This window comes from Setaria viridis, chromosome 4, assembly GCF_005286985.2.
Source record: "Setaria viridis chromosome 4, Setaria_viridis_v4.0, whole genome shotgun sequence".
NCBI classification, from domain to species: domain Eukaryota; kingdom Viridiplantae; phylum Streptophyta; class Magnoliopsida; order Poales; family Poaceae; genus Setaria; species Setaria viridis.
This window is the reverse complement of record NC_048266.2, coordinates 8,526,884-8,545,603: the sequence shown is the minus strand read 5'-3', so window position 1 is coordinate 8,545,603 and position 18,720 is coordinate 8,526,884. Positions and strand designations below refer to the sequence as shown.

General features: G+C 49.1%; 4 protein-coding genes across 4 annotated transcripts; 1 reads left to right on the top strand and 3 right to left on the bottom strand.

Annotated features, from left to right (window-relative positions):
* Nucleotides 1-1,614: 1,614 nt before the first annotated feature.
* LOC117851911 (ATP-dependent zinc metalloprotease FTSH 6, chloroplastic) lies at nt 1,615-4,540 on the top strand. The gene is made up of 2 exons (XM_034733822.2): nt 1,615-3,673; nt 3,795-4,540. Exons 1-2 carry the CDS (start codon nt 2,166-2,168, stop codon nt 4,375-4,377), a joined length of 2,091 nt encoding a protein of 696 aa, XP_034589713.1. The 5' UTR covers nt 1,615-2,165; the 3' UTR covers nt 4,378-4,540.
* On the bottom strand, nt 4,458-5,586 carry LOC117853397 (protein RKD1). The gene is made up of 2 exons (XM_072293105.1): nt 4,952-5,586; nt 4,458-4,829 (listed from the first exon to the last, which is right to left on the bottom strand). The coding sequence occupies exons 1-2, from the start codon at nt 5,375-5,377 to the stop codon at nt 4,614-4,616; spliced, it is 642 nt and encodes a 213-aa protein (XP_072149206.1). The 5' UTR covers nt 5,378-5,586; the 3' UTR covers nt 4,458-4,613.
* A 5,396-nt stretch (nt 5,587-10,982) lies between these two features.
* Nucleotides 10,983-11,957, bottom strand: LOC117853396 (uncharacterized). Its single transcript, XM_034735769.2, has 2 exons — nt 11,649-11,957; nt 10,983-11,567 (listed from the first exon to the last, which is right to left on the bottom strand). The coding sequence occupies exons 1-2, from the start codon at nt 11,955-11,957 to the stop codon at nt 10,998-11,000; spliced, it is 879 nt and encodes a 292-aa protein (XP_034591660.1). The 3' UTR covers nt 10,983-10,997.
* Nucleotides 11,958-13,716: 1,759 nt separating this feature from the next.
* LOC117853395 (pentatricopeptide repeat-containing protein At1g62260, mitochondrial) lies at nt 13,717-15,952 on the bottom strand. Its single transcript, XM_072293104.1, has one exon. The coding sequence runs from the start codon at nt 15,872-15,874 to the stop codon at nt 13,826-13,828; it is 2,049 nt and encodes a 682-aa protein (XP_072149205.1). The 5' UTR covers nt 15,875-15,952; the 3' UTR covers nt 13,717-13,825.
* Nucleotides 15,953-18,720: the final 2,768 nt, after the last annotated feature.

Below are 18,720 nucleotides of genomic sequence, written 5' to 3'. Positions count from 1 at the left end.
TTGCATGTACCAAAGTGTTTCTTCAATGCAGATGTTCCATGTCCTCTTGTGTCAACCTTGATGTCACAGTGGCAATATTTGCACCTTCCAGCCTTCAAAAGTCCTTTGTCGTCCTTGATCTTGATAAAATGTTGCCACATCTCAGACCTTGACGCCAACTCCTTTCTCTGAGTTTTTTCAGTTTCCTTCTCATCCACATCAATGACCACTTTTTTAGTTACTTCAGTTTTGCCTTGCTCCTGATTCTCCAGTGATGGTTGTTCATGCACTGACATTGGCACCATTACCATTGCCTGAGTCTGCTGACTATCAAATTGAGTGCCAGTGCCCACTGATTCCATATTATCCTCTGTTTCTGGCATCTACAGAAATAAAAAGAGCACTATAATCAGTCACTAAGACAATAAGTCAAACTAAATCACAGATCATATGAATAGATCATAACAACACATCATAAATCACAGATCATATCAACAGATCATAACAAATCAACTAAACATGTGCCTTACTGCCTCTGTTAACCATAAATGGCACATCATATCAAAAATCACCATATTATGAGCATCACCATATTATCAAAAATCACAGATCATATCAAATAGACAAATAACAGATCCATAGATTCAAAAAAAAACTAAGACGAATAGGGCCACAGGGGTTAGGGAATACATACATTGCATGAGGATTCTGATGTGGCATCCGTCCTTCAATCTTCAAGTAGTCGGGCACCGGTGTCCCTCTCCAGTGTTTAGTCTCCGACGAGATCGACGCACGGGGATGCGAGGTGTTGCATGTCGGAGTGAGGTGCAGAGGTGGGCGACGGAGTAAGGGCGGCGTCGACGAGTCGACGACTTTGCTCCGCGTCACGCTGTCGCCACACGCGGCCATGCCCGCGCCCCTTCGGACTTCGGTACCGCTCCGGCGCTCCGAGAAGGCGAGACTCTGGAATCTGGAGGGCTGGCGGCTAGGTTTTGTAGGATACAGGGAGTGAGGTGAGGAAATGAGGTTGCGCTGTTGCCTGTTGGGCCACGGGGGATGTTTGGCCTATTGGGCTCTGACTCAAATTGCGGAATGTTCGGGTACCGGGTGTAGTTACCCGAATTACCCAAATTAAAATCGGGTAATAGGAATCACTATCCGAACTAAACATCGGGCATTGCAGGTTCGGGTTTTTGGGTCTGGGTCTGGGTATTTTGGGTTTGGGTAACGGGTAGCGGGTAATTTGCCTAGAGTTAGAGCAAGCCATTGGACGGACCCGTGTACCAATACCAACAGTCAGTTTGATCTTTCGCTCCATGCTTGAACGAAATTACCATTAGACCATTATATCCGTTGGGCTCCGGCCGTGCAAATGGGTAGCGAGTGCTGCTTGATTAAGGCCCAGGTATTTTGCCGCTACAGGCTACCAAGCTGAGGATGGGCCGAAGCCCAGATCACATGACAAAAGAAACCACCTATTATCCACACGGAAAATCGTTTGCCGGAGGCCGTATCAACGCGGGTGGAAAAAAACGGGCACCGATCGTTTCCACCGAAGAAAAGAAAGGCTCCTGTCCACGCCAACACGGACTTCTTGTACACGTGAGCTAGCGACACCAGGGGACTGCCGGAGTGCCGGACAGGTGTCAACGCCCGGACGCTGCTACGCGTGCAGCAGCCTCCCAGGGGCAACGCTTGGGCGCGGCGAGCCCAGGTGTGCGGCCGTGCCCCGCCGCCGCGGCGCCAAAACACCGGACGCCGCTAGAGCTTACCACAGTTCGCTGGTCCTGCCCGACGAGCAACCGGCGGACGCGAGCCACGCGATGCAATTGGCTCCCCGGATTTCGCCTCGGGCGACGGGGTTTATCCGTCGGCGGCTTCCAGACGCTACGCGAAAGCGGAACCGGACAAACCCCTCCACCAACTCACGAACCTACGGGAAGAAACCATCGATCGCCGCCGGCCGCGAAATCCTTGTCTGCACACGACAAGGGCGAACTCAACGCCCACTTGAACACCGTGTCCATGGCGCCGCGACCTGAAGCTATTTAAACCAGAGGGCTCGTCGCCTGTTCCCTCCAAATTCCCAAGCAAGGACTGAACACGCGACAGCACACGACACTCACACGAAGCTTGAAGTTTTGATCGAACAAGCGGCACATCAGTAGAGTAGGAGCTAGCTGCCGATGTCGCGAACGGCCATGTCGCTGACGATGACGAGCCGCCTGCCCATCTGCCGGGCGCAGGACGTGTCCAAGCAAGCGTCCCCACAGCAACAGAAGCGCGCGCCTCCCTCGGCCAAGGCCACGCCTCCTTCCACTCCGGACGCCACAGGGGGGCTCAACAGGAGACGGCTGCTCCAGTCCGCGGGGCTGGGCCTCGGGCTCGGCCTCGCCGCGGGAGACCCAGCGCGGGCGCGTGCCGAGACGGCGGCGGCAGCGCCGCCCCCCGCGCTGGCGCCCGAGGACCCGACGTCGAACCGGATGTCCTACTCGCGGTTCCTCGACTACCTCGACGCCGGCGCGGTGCGGAAGGTGGACTTCTTCGAGAACGGCACGGTGGCCGTCGTGGAGCTGGACGACCCGGCGCTGGCGTCCAGGACGCACCGCGTGCGGGTGCAGCTCCCGGGCCTGCCCCCCGAGCTTCTCCGGAAGCTCCGGGACAGGGGCGTCGACTTCGCCGCGCACCCCGTGGAGCCCAACCCGGGGCTCGTGCTCCTCGACTTCCTCCTCAACTTCGGGTTCCCGCTCCTCTTCGTCGCCACGCTGATCTGGAGGTCGGTCACCATAAACAACCCCGGTGCCGGCGGGGGGCCCAACCTGCCGTTCGGGCTTGGGAAGTCCAAGGCCAAGTTCCAGATGGAGCCCAACACGGGGATCACGTTCGACGACGTCGCCGGTGTGGACGAGGCCAAGCAGGACTTCCAGGAGATCGTGCAGTTCCTCAAGTCGCCGGAGAAGTTCGCGGCGCTCGGGGCGAGGATACCCAAGGGCGTGCTGCTGGTGGGCCCGCCGGGGACGGGGAAGACGCTGCTGGCGAAGGCCATCGCGGGGGAGGCCGGCGTGCCCTTCTTCTCGCTGTCCGGCTCCGAGTTCATCGAGATGTTCGTCGGCGTGGGCGCGTCGCGGGTGCGGGACCTCTTCAACAAGGCCAAGGAGAACGCGCCGTGCCTCGTCTTCATCGACGAGGTCGACGCCGTCGGCCGCCAGCGCGGGACGGGCATCGGCGGCGGGAACGATGAGAGGGAGCAGACGCTGAACCAGCTGCTGACGGAGATGGACGGGTTCGCCGGCGACAGCGGCGTCATCGTGATCGCCGCCACCAACCGGCCGGAGATCCTCGATGCCGCGCTGCTCCGCCCCGGCCGCTTCGACCGCCAGGTCAGCGTCGGGCTCCCCGACGTGCGCGGCCGGGAGGAGATCCTCAGGGTGCACAGCTCCAACAAGAAGCTGGACCCGGACGTGTCGCTCAGCGTGGTAGCCATGCGCACCCCCGGGTTCAGCGGCGCCGACCTCGCCAACCTCATGAACGAGGCCGCCATCCTCGCCGGCCGCCGCGGCAAGGACCGCATCACCGTCAAGGAGATCGACGACTCCATCGACCGCATCGTCGCGGGCCTCGAGGGCACCAGCATGACCGACGGCAAGAGCAAGATGCTCGTCGCCTACCACGAGATCGGCCACGCCGTTTGCGCGTAAGTATACTAAAGATTAATCTATAGTAATCGATCTTTGTCTTCGTTCCATGCTGATGTTCCATTGCCATAATCACACACCATATGCTAACCGATCGACTTGTGTTTGCACGGATGCCAGGACGCTGACGCCAGGGCACGACGAGGTGCAGAAGGTGACGCTGATCCCGCGGGGGCAGGCGCGCGGGCTGACATGGTTCCTGCCGGGTGAGGACCCGACGCTGGTGTCCAAGCAGCAGATCTTCGCGCGCATCGTGGGCGGGCTCGGGGGGCGCGCCGCCGAGGAGGTGATCTTCGGGGAGCCCGAGGTGACGACGGGCGCGGCGGGGGACCTGCAGCAGGTGACGCAGGTGGCGCGGCAGATGGTGACCACGTTCGGGATGTCGGAGATCGGGCCGTGGGCGCTCGTCGAGCCAGCCACGCAGAGCGGCGACGTCGTGATGCGGATGCTGGCCCGGAACTCCATGTCCGAGAAGCTCGCCGCCGACATCGATGCCGCCGTGAAGCGCATCGTCGACCAGGCGTACGAGGTCGCCAAGGAGCACGTCAGGAGGAACCGCGCGGCGATCGACCAGCTGGTGGACGTGCTCATGGAGAAGGAGACGCTCTCCGGCGACGAGTTCAGGGCCATCTTGTCCGAGCACGTGGACATCGTCAAGGAGCAGAGGGAGACGGCGGCCAGGACAGAGCTGGTCACCGCTTGAAGCTTGTAGCTTCAGAAGAGTAGTACTACTTGTAGTGTAGAAAGATAGCAATAGTAGCAATAGCATAGCGTAGTGTAAATGTGCAATGTGATGTACTTAAGACACTTGATACAATGTTAAACTCTTTTTTCATGCAACAAGAAGTTGATTCCCATGCTGTTAAGGCCTCCTCTAAAACGCAGGAATTTCATAGGAATATCATTTCGATCTCCAGACGATATATAAGCTGATTTGGATCAGTACTTGTGGGATCTTGGTGCCTCTCCAGCTTCAAGAGCCAAGAGCCGCCTCTTCTTGTAGTTGGCCTTGAAGCAGGCCTGCCGGAGCCTCTTCGTCTTCTCGTCGAGCTGAACATACGGCCTCTGCTCCAGGAGCTGCTTCTCCTGCTGCAGCATCTCCACCATCGCCCGCAGCTGCTCCTCCCCTGTCGCCTTGCCCGCCTCCTGCAGGACCTGCAACCTCAACCAGCCGATCTCTTCTTAGCTTTAAATGCCGATCGAAAATTGCAAAATTCTATCTAAAATGCTGAGCATTGCAAATTGAAATTGAGGTGAAAGACATAGGGGACCTGGACATTGTTGATGAGGGACTGCAGGCTCTTCATCTTGCGGTGCGGCCACCTCGGGATGCCGAGCTCCCGGCACCGCTTCTTGAGGAGGGTCAGACCGACGTTGAGCTCCCGCGCCGCCTGCATGATCGGCATGTAGAAGTACTGCGACACGAGCTCGAACGTCAGGACCGTCTCCGCCTCTGGCCTCACGCGCTGCTGGTCTGCTCCGACGACCATGGTGCCGGAGTTGGAGGAGACTTCCTTCTCTTCGCCGTAGCAGAGCAGCGGCAACCCCTTGGTGGTGTGGCCGTCCTCTGCCTTGCTGTCAGCTTGCTCCATCTCGTCCCAATGCTTTAGCACGTCGTCGTTAAAGATGGCGTCGAGCTCATCTGCATCCCAGCGAAGGAGAAGCTTAGCGCTACGAGTCCAGAAGGCAATCTCATCTTGCATATGAATCTGAATTCCAGAATGGAAAAAGAAAAGGAAGTATACCTTGCAGTATGTTGCTCGGGGTAATGGTGGAGCAGGATGGTTGGAAGTGCAAGCTCGGGAAGGAGAGGCTGGAGAGGAGCGCGTCCTCTTCGAGCAGGTAGCTATCAGGCCAAGCACTTGTCCAGAATGGCCACAAGCTGCTGCAAAAAAAGCTACCAAAAGTACACTAAAACATTCTGTACAGCAAAGAAAAAGGATAAAAATGAGCAGTCCCAAAGAGCAGCGAGTTTACCTCTCTTCATGCTTGGCCTCCATTCTTCCGGGAGATCAGAGATGCCGGAATGGCTTGCAGGCCAGCAATATATGGAGAAGATGGAAGGCAAATGCGGCCCTTAAACCCTGAGATCATTGGGCAATTGAAACGGCCATTTAAAACCACGCAAGGAATTAAATGCTAAGGGTGGTGGATTGGGAGTTATAGAGATAATTAGTTCTTGGTAATTGCAGAGCATGCCTTTGGGGCTCGTGCATTAGAGAGCATGCATAGTGGCCAATCAAAGCCTTTTCGGATAGATTCAGTTCAAGATTTTGTTCTACACTTGCAGGGATGTGGATACGACTGGGATTTGCTAGGATTCTAAAACTTACCCTATAGATCTTCTTGAATAAAATATATAAGGGTAAGTTCACCTCTGAATGGACTAGTGCTACTCAATAAAATGTTCCTTTCTTGGATGTCCATGGCATGATTTTGGGTTTATAGATAGAATGTTCTTTATTAACTGATCGTGATAGCAATAATGATCATGCACAGGGAATTATGTATCCATTAGACCATTAATCCCTGTGCTGCATGAGAGTGAGTAGTTTACTTGAGCATACATAGATCTATAATTTTATCAAACATATCGATACCAGAAAGGTAAAAACATTACATGAGAGACATGTACGGGACAAGAAGAGTGTGGAGGGATCAACAAAGCTGGTTGATTGGCTAATACTATCTTTCCATAGCAATTATGTGAAACTTCACTCGATTGGACCATCGTGTTTGGTGAAAATGTCTCAATTTTGACATTTCTCTTTCAATTTTTGCTACTAAATAAAGCACAAGAGACCAATCAATACTAATTACATGGTGAAATCAAAAGTGCACTGGGGAACAATTTAAGGAATAACATGCCATTGAATATTTCAAAAAAATTCCAAATGAACCAATGAAATTTAAGTTTGTATTTTATATCCAGACAAAATTTTTATACAGGAGTAATAAAACTTTAAGCACCTAAAAGAATAATCCAAATTTTATGAACAAAAGTTTGTTCAAGTAGAGCAAAAAATTGTACTGGAGAAACAAAATTTTAAATAGTTAGGACAAATCATCCAAACTTGAGGAACAACAGTTTCTTCAAGTAGGAACAAAAATTTGAACACCTCAAATAAATCATCCATATATAAAAAAGTTTGTTGAAATGGAACAATGCAGGAGGAATAAAATTTGAACACCTAGCACAAATCATCCATATAGATGAACAATTAAATTCTCTATGAGAACAATACATCAACAAAACAAGAATAATTCAAAATACAGTATGAAAATATATAAAAATATATTAGAAAGATAATATTGAAGTAAAATTTAAAAAATATTCCAGAGGAGCAAAAAATATATAAACTTGGTACAAATCATACAAATTTGCAAAAAAAAATGAAACATATCATATGACTCACAGAAAAAAAAACATATGGAACAAATCATATGAGCCATAGAAAAATATCGCATGGAACCTATTATAGAAATTCGTGGAATAAAAAATGTCACATGAAACAAATTATATGACTCGTGAAACAAAAGAAGTATATACATTATTGGACAATACATTATGTCCTCAAGAGACAACATATCCTTAGGTGCTGAAACACTTCTGCAGCCTTGCCCTGGCGTTAAGTTATATTCCCTTGCTAGTGATTCTACTCCTTGGTGCTTGGTCAAACTGCCTCTTCAGGCAGTAGGACAACTATTATCTCCATGGTACCTCCAACTCAAGGAAAATTCAGAAGTCTGCTTATTAAGCTAATGTGGCTGGAACACAAGATGGTGAGTGATATTCTTGAGAACTGGAGTGGATTTCGTAGTCGATGATGCTGAGGGATACTGGTCAGGGGCGGATCCAGGGCCCGGGCTGCCCGGGCTGTAGCCCGGGGCGAGACCGTGGAGTCCCTTTAACCTATGTGCTGTTTAGCCTAACAAAATGAGGCTTAGGAGACAAAATTAGCCTATTTTAGGTGTGATTCAACAGCTCAGCCCGGGGCGCAGCCCCGTTCTGGATCCGCCTGGTCATTGGGTAGTAGCAATGGAATGATTGTATGGCTTATATACTCAGTCAAGTCAATTGATATTGCTTGTAGAGAGCTGCAGGAATTGGTGCTCAGAGAAGATCGAGGCATATCTCTGAAACTCGTGCACAACCTGGCTGGTGTTGACGAAGTGTGGAGCTACTGGATGGATTTTGGAGGATCTTAGTGCTAGATTTTGCTGTTACTCAGACACTGTGCCAATAGAAATAAGAATGTATCTCTGATTTTTTTTCCGAAAGGGGTATCTCTGAATTTTTGACAACTGAAACAGAAAATATAGAATGCTATGCTTTGCTACATTCCTCTGTTTTCAGATTCATAACAGTACTACTAGATCGGAAATAACTACAAGTATTCTGGATCCAGTCACCAATAATTTTTCATGATATGACAACAAAAGTAGCTGGCCTTTAATCCCTTAACCAGAAAAAAAAACAGGTGGCAACAGGACTAGATGCATCTCACGGCCAACAGGAAGAATATTGACTACTCGAGGGCATGTTTGGTTGAGCTGTGACTTTTGGAAAAGCTGCTACAAGCTGTGAGCTGTGAAAAAGCAACTTTGGGAAAAAGCACAAGGCCGTTTGGTTGATATGTTGTGGCTTTTGAATAAACTGTCAAGTGGACCCTACATGTCATCCACAGTCCACCCCACTCAACTCTCTTCCTCTCTCACTGACATCCTGCTTGTCAGCCCCTTCTTCTTCCTCCCACTGGCCAGTCCACCCCACGGTGGAGCTCTCGCCCACGGCGAAGCTAGCGCCCGGCTGAGCTCTCACCTACGGATGGAGGCCACGCCGCAGCGGTGGTCGCGCTCGGCGGAGCCCGCACCAACAGCGGAGCCCACACGCGACGGAGCTTCCTCTGCTGGCTCGCGCTCGCCAGCTCCCCTTCTTCTTCCTCCCACTGGCCAGTCCACCCCACGGTGGAGCTCTCGCCCACGGCGAAGCTAGCGCCCGGCTGAGCTCTCGCCCACAGATGGAGGCCACGCCGCAGCGGCGGTCGCGCCCGGTGGAGCCCGCGCCCACGGTGGAGCCCACACACAACGGAGCTTCCTCTGCTGGCTCACGCTCGCCAGCTTCCTCTACTGTTGCTCGCGTTTGGGAGGGAGAGAGGCTCGTCGGATGTCCGGGAGGGATGGGGACTCGCCGGAGTGGGGAGACGGGGACTCGCCGGAGTGGGGAGACGGGCCGCGCCACCGGGGTGGGTGTCACTCACCCACCGCCGAAGTCGGTGAGGATGGAGGTGGCGCAACTGAAGCCGATGCTGCTCGCCGTCAAGTCTGTGGGTACGGAGATGCGAATAGAAAAAGAAGAAAAAAAGAATGAACTGGTATCTTTCATAATCAGTGGCAGGTGGGTAATTTTTTACTCCAAAAGCAGCTAAAAGCAGGGGGAAGGTGCTTTTAATTTTGTACTAAGCAAAAGCAGCTTTTGACCCAAAGCATATATAGGGTGTGTTTGGTTGGGCTGTGGCTTTTGGAAAAGCTGCTGTGAGCTGTGGGCTATGGAAAAGCAGCTGTGAGAAAGCAGCTGTGGGAAAAGCAGAAGACCGTTTGGTTAGAGGAGCTGTGAAACTGTAGGCTGTGTAAGAAATACCTGTAATGCCCCTAAAGGTCTGTGAGTGTGTTTATATGCAAATTGCTCGTAACAAAATAATGCGTTCACTAATTCAATGTAAACCACTATTTTAGGAAGAAACAAAAAATAAATTTTAAATGTTTTTCATCCATTAAAGTAATTGGTCCACATAAATAGAACTATATCGATCAAAAAGTTCTATACAAGGATGCCAACCCTCAACATTACTCTCCTCCTCTCGCACTAACCAAAGCATCAGCTATCCTAGTGCGAATGGTATTCATGGTATCCTCATTGTCCACATCGTCACTATCATCTCCTTGTGTTTGTCTCATACCACATGTATGTTGTACCAAGTAATCCTCATCATCATCACATCTCTTGAACTCCTTATCAGACAAATTGCTATCACGAATAAAATTATGCAATGCAAGACAAGCCATAATAATATGTTTCTGAGTACGAGGTGAGAAACTTGGCATGTCCTTCAAAATACGCCACTTCTGCTTTAAGACTCCAAAAGACCTTTCAATGACATTACGAAGAGATGAATGCAAAAAATTGAACATCTCGTACTTTCCTTGAGGAGGCCCCGAACGATGCTGAAATTCTGGTATATGGTATGTGCTTCCTTTGAAAGGCGCAAGATACCCAATTCGGTTTGGGTAACCTGAGTCCACGAGATAATACTTTCCTACAAAATCAAGTTAGTAAGGTACATTTTAATACAAATTCAGGTAATTTGTTGAAAGAATCATGTATACCTTTAGGAGGCAGGGGAAATGAAGGAAAATTTGCCAATGCATGATTGAGGATACGTGTGTCATGTGCAGAACCCGGCCACCCGGCAACCGCAAAGGTGAACCTCATATCAAAGTCACAAATAGCAAGCACATTTTGAGATGTATATCCATGACGGCATGTGTGGTTAACCACTTCGTCCACTGGTACTACCACTTTGACATGTGAACCATCTATTGCTCCAATTGCGCCTTTAAAGTATGGCCAAAAACGGTCCTCTCTCACCCTTTCATGCTCCGTAGAAAAAGTAGGATCCCTCGGCTTAATATTATCCTTAGCTAACTTGCGCAAACATTTCAAGACTTCGTGAAACTTCATGTGAACTGTCCAAAGTGACCGTGTGAAACGATTTTCAGCTTGTGAAAAAGATTGTGGTCCTCCGACGATCCACAAGAACATTGCCAATGACTCAATAGATGAAACATTGTTGGTTGAGGTCAATCCGTAAGTAGAGACTAGCAAATTATGAAGTTTATCGAAAATCTCGGTGCTCATCCGAAACATCTTATAAAAATATCTCGGACGTGACATACACCTCATCACCCATTGAATTCCAGTTTCTGACGTTTCCCTGTATCCATCTTTGTGCAAATACCGCTCAGTATACAAGTTGCCCATTTCTCCAATAGCACCAGCATGCTGTGCAAGTTCAGCTAGCAGTAGTAGTCCTTTTTGCCCTCCTTTAGCCACATCTCCCAATGTATCATCCATCTACATGAGACATTAGTACATTAATATTTAAATACAACAAATATCTTTGACAATACTAAATGAAAAAGCTCAACATAACACACTAATAGATAAATAATGTTTCAATATAGGGTAACAAATTATGGTTCAACATAGGGAAATTGTTGTCACATATGACAATAAATAATTTGACAAACAGGCAATACAAATCAGTGGCGCTTCATCATCTCCTTTTCTAGCTCCCTCTCAATCAAATCCAGTCTGCCTTTAGTTGTTTCTAGAGAGCTAAAGAGCTCCCTAAATTCAGGTTTAACAATTAAGGAAGCGGCTGTGTGCATTAGAGCAGTTCCTTCTTGCACCCCACATTCTTTCACCATCTTCATAGTCTTTGTAATGGTAGAAACTAGGTTAGTTGGAGGAGCTGATGATGCTTCAACACTTGTGGAGATACTCTCTACAGCATTTTCTATCTTCAAACAAGTGGACTTGTACAAACGAAAGAATGGGCTCTTCTCATCCTTCTCTTCAACACCAATAGAGGTACCCTTGCGTTTCCTTTTTCCTAGGTTCACTGTCATATCCTTCTGCGTAGGTTTCACTACCTCATCCACATTATCATCACTTGCCTCATCGGATGATATATCTCCAGGACAGGATGCAGAAGACCCAGTTACATGTGCCTTGCCAAACAAGATATGCAGGTCATCGAGGAACTTGGGTCCTTGTTTTCGAAACTTTATATGGTGGCATTTGATTCCTTTCTCACGATTGTTGCATCTCTACAATTAGAAAAAAAATTAGCATTGGACACCATAAGAAAGAATGGAAAGAATATAATTATGAAGAAACATAGTTCTTACAGCAAGGTGTTCGTCCCACCATTCATCTGAGCAGTCAATAGTTTGTTTTGCCTCATCCCATCCAAGACCAGTTGCACAATTCTTGAACTCCATAAACGTGACATACTCCTTTTTCAGAAGATCTAACTTGTTCTTCAATTGTTTTTTTGTTCTCGTATCACCGGATTTTTCTGCAAACTTGGAAACAACGTTCTTCCAACCGGTAGTAGTGAAAATTCCCATCGGCCTATTCCCTGCTTCAATCTCTTCTTTGCAAGCATCAATCAAATGCCTTAAAAAAGTATCACCCCAATCCGCCTTATCACCCATTCTTCAACCAATCAAAGAAAACTCATAAGAACTAAGCTAAGTCATAACTATGAATCCAACTATCCAACTATTAAACAAATGGGAAATAAATAAGCATAGATGTCAAAGTACAAACGTTCATCCATTACATAGTTTTGAATTATCATTTTGCATTTAACCATACTGATAGTAGAAAAGTGATTTATCTCATACCAGTACAATTGATTGTTCATACCTCAAGAAATTCCTTTTCGCAGGTAGCTTCCTATTTGATTTTGTGTTGTAATTGTACCGGACAACATAAAATAATTGAATTAGTATAAATAATTATGGTGCTTTTAATACTTCCATATATTCATAAGTTCTCTATTGCATTTTGTGATCTAAAAGTAGAGGCTCAATATGTTTATGTGTAAAAAGCATATTACTTGTAACCTGAGTATCAGTCACTAAAAAACTTATAAGTCGTTAGGTATTAGAATATAATTGAGTTTATTACATCTATCAGCAACTCTCTCTCTCCATTCTGAAAAGTTCATACCTTATATGCATACCAGTATTATAAAAAAAAGTTTTTTACATCTATCAGTAACTATGAATTCATCTATAAGCATACCAGTATTATAAAAAAAAAGTGTTACAAATTAAAAAAAAAATTCATACCTTATATGCTCCTGGTCATTCACCAGGAGCAGGACAGGAACCGGCGATGGGGGGCGCCGGCGATGGGGCGCCCTCCCAAGGGGGCGGCGGACGGCCGGGGGCCACTCAAGGGCGGCGGCGGCGGGCGGTGAAGGGGGTGGCGGACGGCCGGCGGGCGGTGAAGGGCGCCGGCGGCGGGCGGTCAAGGGGCGGCGGCGGCGGGCGGTGAAGGGGGCGGCGGACGGCCGGCGGGCGGTGAAGGGCGCCGGCGGCGGGCGGTCAAGGGGCGGCGGCGGCGGGCGGTGAAGGGGGCGGCGGACGGCCGGCGGGCGGTGAAGGGCGCCGGCGGCGGGCGGTCAAGGGGCGGCGGCCGGCGGGCGGTGGGGCCGGCGGCGGCGGGTGGTCAACCTGGCGACGGCGATGGGGGCTCCAGGGAGGCGGCGGCCGTCGGGGGCGATGGGGCGGCGGCGCGAGCCGTCGGGGCGATGGGGGCGGCGGCGCGAGGCCCGCCGGCGGCCAGGGGAGGCGGACGGCCGGCCGGCGGCAAGGGGAGGCGGACGGCCGGCCGGCGGCAAGGGGAGGAAGCCCGGCGGCCAGGGGAGGCGAGAGGCGAGATGCGTTCTGTGCGTGCGGGAGAGAAAAATTAGATGAAAGGGTACATCATAACCAGTGGCAGGTGGGTAATTTTTTACCCCAAAAGCACTTAAAGCAGGGGGGAAGGTGCTTTTGATTTTGTACTAGAGAAAAAATAGCTTTTGGGCAAAAGCACGTAGAGCTTTTGAGCCCTTTGGTTGGCTTTTAGCTTTTGCAAAAGCAAAAGCAGGTTGGAAAGCCCAACCAAAGGGAGCCATAGCTTTTAGGATTTTTGGTTAGCTTTTGACTTTTGCAAAAGTAGATTGGAAAGCCCAACCAAAGGGAGCCTGAGTAAATTACAGATACAACTGACGCAAGTAGCCCAGTAGCACGATGATACAAGATGGATTCAGCTTTCACCCTGGATATGTATGAACCAAACCCCCAATTTCCTGAACCCGTGCTCCTTGCTTTGAACATGATCAGAAGAAATAAATTCCTCTGAATTCAGAGAAAGCACCCAGGCCTGAACCGGGCACGGGTAGGGCAAGGCCCAGACAAGAGCTAGGCCAAAATTAGTTAAAATTAATGACTTGTTTGCTTTATCGTGCAGTTTTTATGGAAAGGACCACCAGAGCAAAACTCCTTCCAAATACAACAATTCGCTGCACCATCTAACTCCAATCTCTACATGACCTATAAAAACATTCTAGGACTGAAAAGATCTCATGGGTAAGGGGATGTGAGGTATCCCCTGAGACGAAGACATGCACCTTGTCGTGCATATCAATCCAACTGCACCCTGGATGCTTGTGAATGCCTTGCCGTTCCATATCTTCTCGAACCACAGATGCACTTCCCCATCTCCCCTCATGGGCATGTAAGTTATGCATCAAAACATATGGAGCAGAACTCTCAGGATCAATCTCCGATAATGCCTTGGCAGCCATTTGAGCCAGCTGTTCATTTTTTTTAGCAGTGCAGGCTCCCAGGAATGCCCCCCACACAGCTCGGTCTGGAGCAATTGGCATGCTCTTTATCACCTCCAATGCATCCTCAAGCTGGCCGTGTCGTCCTATGAGATTGACAAGCGCAGCATAGTGCTCAACCCTAGCATCAAGGCAATACTCACGAACCATGGTATGAAAAACCACCCGTCCTTCAGAGACAAGGCCAGAATTTCCACATGCACTCAGGAGAGAAATAAAAGTTATGTGACTTGGCGCAACCTTGGCATCCCTCATCTCCTTGAACAGCTGCAAGGCTTCTATAGCATGACCATGATGCTCATAACCTCCTATCAGCGCATTCCAAGAAACTAAATCTTTTTGTGTATGCATCTGGCTGAAGATGGCTTTCGCATTGGTTAGTTCACCACATCTGGAGTACATTGTTATAAGTGCATTGCAGATTGCGGTATCTGGCAGAAATGACTTCTCAATGAGTTGGTGGAGCTGAGCCCCAAGGCGCAACGTAGCAAGTGATGCACATGCTGCTAGAACTGAAGACAAAGTGTGATGGTTAGGCCTCTCACCAGCTTCTAGCATCCTTTGAAATAGCTTGATTGTACCATCATAATCCTTGTTTTGCTCATAACCTGATATCATTGTATTCCACGTGATTGTGCTACGCTCTGGCATCACATCGAAGAATCCCCGAGCATGTTCCACATCCCCCTTTTGTGTAAACCCCCGCATCATCAAATTCCAGGTCACTGCATCAGGCTCTGGCACTTCCCAAAACAGCTTCTCTGCCTCCTCCATGTCTGAGGCTTGAGTGTACCCTGCAATCATAGTGTTCCATGACACCAAGTCCTTACCTGGCATCTCATCAAACAATGCCCTGGCTGAGCAAACATCTCCAGTTCTGATATAGCACATCATCATCGAGTTCCATGAAACAACATTCCTCTCAAACACCCTCCTCTTATGCCCCTTGTGCTGGCTCTGTTCTTTTGGAATCATATCAAACAACCTCCTTGCATCGGCAACCCTCCCGGCTTGTCCATAAGCAGCAATCAGGGTGCTGTAAGCATCAACAGCCTTGTCCATGTCCGTTGCCCTCAGGTGCTTTGTCAAAAGCACATCAGCCTCACGCAACCAGCCATTCCTGATAAAGCCAGAGACCATAGCAGACAGCGACGCAGAGTCCTTGACAGGCATTGCCTCAAACACGTCCAGTGCCTTCTTCGCTTGGCCAACAGCAAAGAACCCAGTGACCATTGTGTTCCAAGAAGTCGTGTTCCTCTGCGGCATATCGTTGAACAGACTCTGGGCTTCGTCCATGAGCCCGCGGCGCGCGTAGGCGCCGAGAAGTGTGTTCCACGTGACGGCGTCGCGCTGGGGCATTTCATCGAACAGGCGGCGCGCGGCCGCGAGGTGGTCCGGGTGCGGAGACCGCGCGTACGCGGCGAGGAGCGTGTTCCACGAGAAGGCGTCCAGCACTGGCATGGAGTCGAAGAAGGAGCGCGCCGCGAGTACGTCGCCGCGGCGAGAGAGCGCCGCGAGGAGCGAGTTCCAGGTGACGACGGAGCGGGCCGGGAGCGCGTCGAAGAGGCGCCGAGCGGCGGCGAAGCGGCCGCGGCGGAGGAGCGCTGCGATGGAGCGGTTGTGTTGGCGGATAAGGTCGTCGGTGGAGTCCGCAGCCGTTGATGTGGCGCCGGCGGCGGCGCGGCGGCGTGCGACGGCAGCCGGGACCGGTATGCGAGGCGGCCATCTCCGCATAGGGGACGGAGGTGGACCAGGCCGCAGTTCGGGTTGATTTGCACCGGGACGAAATAGCAGTTCGTTGCTTTGGGCTGACGGGGTGTTCATTCACGGTTTGGGCCAAACTGTTCAAAACAATCCAAACTAATTTTGAGGAAGGCTTTTACGCGTTTACAGAAATAAATAGGCCATCTTAAAATTTGTAGAAACAGACCTCTACCGTCGGATCAAACAGCGATAAACGGCTACCGCCATCTCAACCGGCGGTAAGAGAAGATACCACCGAGTGAAACAGTGGTAGCTTCACACATCCACCACATCACCTGCCAAATCCTCTTACCGCCCTCTGATTCGGCGGGCGGCACACGGTTTTGTAGCGGTGCGTGGGACGAGGTTGTTACCGCTATTCCATCCGGTGGTATCTGGTTTCCGCTAGATCAGCGGGCGGTAACAGGCCCCGCCGATTCAAACGGCGTGAGCGGGATCGTTACCGCCGCCTGATTTGGCGGTAGCTCTCCCGCATCTTTAAAAGGTGCAGAGCGGCCGCCCGGGCGTGCATGTGCGCCTGTTTCTGCCCAAAACGGAGGAGAGAAGGGAGGGAGCGTTCGGGAGAGAAGAGGAAGAAAGGGAGGGATGAGAAGAGAAAGAAAGAGAGGGAGGGAGGGAGGAGAGAAGAGGAGGGGAGGGGAGTAGGTGGAGATTGAAGCCCGGATCTTCGCTTTGTTGAGGTATTATTACAAATCTCTTAGTTAAGCTTAACTCGTAGTTGGTAGATGTAGTAGTTGATGTAGTAGCTATGTAGATGGTGTAGTGTTAATTAGTAGATGAAATCTAGGTGTTCATATGAGACATAGAAAAATATAGGTTAGTCGGTATAGTAAATTTAGCTTAGGTATTTATGTTATAGTAAAATTAGTTTGTTGATTTATTTAGATAAATTTAAGATGAATATTATTCGAAATGCAAGAGTTATATTTTATAGGTATTCAAAATATAGGTGTTTTAGGGGTTAGTTGAAATTATTACATTTCGTAACAATTTTTGTTCATGTCGTGCATATCTTTATATATGTTTTCGGAACGTAGGGGTGTTTACTGTTAGTTAAATTTAGTAATATTTAGTAATGTTCTCTGTTAATGTCGTGTATATTGATCGGGTAAAATAAAATAAATTTGTTCATATATTTAGACAACTCTAAAATTGTTATTATTGGTAATGCTCGAGTTAGATGTTTCTACCATCTGTTGAAATGTAGGTGTTGTTGGAGTTAGTTAAATTAAGTACATGAGAATATCTATTCGTGTTGTGTATATTGACAGGCATGTCGGAAATTTTATTTTTTCAAGTGTTCTATGGTCGGGGGAGGTTAGATATGGTCCAGAAGGGGTAGATTTATTTGAATTTCAGTTGTTCTGCAAACAATTACCAAGAACAAGAAAGAGGACTTGGGCTTCAATATGCAATTGGCTATTTAAGGCTTTCGATCTTGATAGAGATCAAGTGGAGTTGTGTGTTAGGGCTATAGTAAGGTTACGGCCTGACATAAACTTTTGGGAGTTGATGCCGCTTGAAGGAATGCAGAACTGGAGGGCCTATGTAAATGGTTGTACTAAGCGCGATTTACCGCTATTATTGTTTGTTGAAGTGTTTCGCACGATTGGATCTAGCAGTCAGATGCAAGAAGAAGTGAGAGGTGCTGAAGTTAGAGCCGAGGAAGGTGTGGAGAGTATTGATAGGCAAACTGAAGAAGATAATGAAGATGGGGTAGAAGAAGGAGACACAGAGGATGTAGATGCAACCCGTGAGCCAAACGGCGAGGCTGATGAGGGGGAAGACATCCCTAGGTTAGTTGAGCAGGTGGAGAGGGAAGGAGAAGAGGCTAATAGTGCCATGGATGATGACTCGTCGGATGAGGATGATGCTAATCCTATCCCGCGGAATTGGTCAATTTATGACCATTTGAACCTACAGGTCAATGTAAGGGAAAATATCCCTTGGGAGTACAGGGAGAATGAGGTTTGTGTGGGTGCTTTCTATCCTAGTGGGAATAAGGTGAAGACAATTATGAAGCGATGGTCCACTTTATCTTTGCAACGGCAATTCAGGGTGGTGAAGAGCAACCCGACAGTGTATGATATGTGTTGTGTCAGAAGCAATTGCCTGTTTAGGGTGCACGCATACAAGAGGAAGTGGAAGGATTACTAGGAGATGACTAGAGTGGTGGAGCACCAATGCTTGCTGGATGAATTGGAAGGACAACACCGTAACCTCACTGCTAATTTTGTTGCTCAATACATGTATCCTCAGATAGTGGAGAATCCTAGCTACAAGCTCAAGTCAATTGTTTGTGCCATAGAGGAGAAGTTTAAGTACAAGATTAGCTACCACAAAGCTTACTGAGCTAAGCAGAAGGCGTTGGAGATGAAGTAGGGGTACGTACAAAGCATTGTATGATAACCTTCCTGGCCTATTGCACACCATATGCTAGAGGAACCTAGGAAGCTACTATGACCTGAAAGCCTATCTCTGTGCTCAGGCAAACAGGTTCTGCAGCGGTCATTTTTAGCCTTGGGTCCTTGCATTGAGGCTTTTCAGCAATGTTGCCCAGTCATTTGCATTGATGGCATATTTTTGACTAGAAGGTATAAAGGTATAATCTTGACAGCTATTGGGTCCGATAGTAACAATCAGGTGTTGCCGCTGGCGATCACCTTTGTGGAGAAAGAGTCTGGAGATAGTTGGTATTGGTTCCTGGAGAGGGTGAAGCAGATGATTGCAAAAGATGTGGAGGGTGTTTTTCTAATTCATGATCGGCATAAAGGCATTCTACAAGCAATCGAAGACCTACAGAATGGTAGTGTGGA

Excerpts from the sequence above, each read along its gene's own strand:
- LOC117851911 (XM_034733822.2), top strand. The coding sequence starts at position 2,166 with ATGTCGCGAACGGCCATGTCGCTGACGATGACGAGCCGCCTGCCCATC. Across the intron at positions 3,674-3,794 it reads ATCGGCCACGCCGTTTGCGC|GACGCTGACGCCAGGGCACG; the intron begins GTAAGTATACTA and ends CACGGATGCCAG.
- LOC117853397 (XM_072293105.1), bottom strand. The coding sequence starts at position 5,377 with ATGCAAGATGAGATTGCCTTCTGGACTCGTAGCGCTAAGCTTCTCCTT. Across the intron at positions 4,830-4,951 it reads TGCAGTCCCTCATCAACAAT|GTCCTGCAGGAGGCGGGCAA; the intron begins GTCCAGGTCCCC and ends TTGAGGTTGCAG.
- LOC117853396 (XM_034735769.2), bottom strand. The coding sequence starts at position 11,957 with ATGGGTGATAAGGCGGATTGGGGTGATACTTTTTTAAGGCATTTGATT. Across the intron at positions 11,568-11,648 it reads GGTGGGACGAACACCTTGCT|AGATGCAACAATCGTGAGAA; the intron begins GTAAGAACTATG and ends TTCTAATTGTAG.
- LOC117853395 (XM_072293104.1), bottom strand. The coding sequence starts at position 15,874 with ATGCGGAGATGGCCGCCTCGCATACCGGTCCCGGCTGCCGTCGCACGC.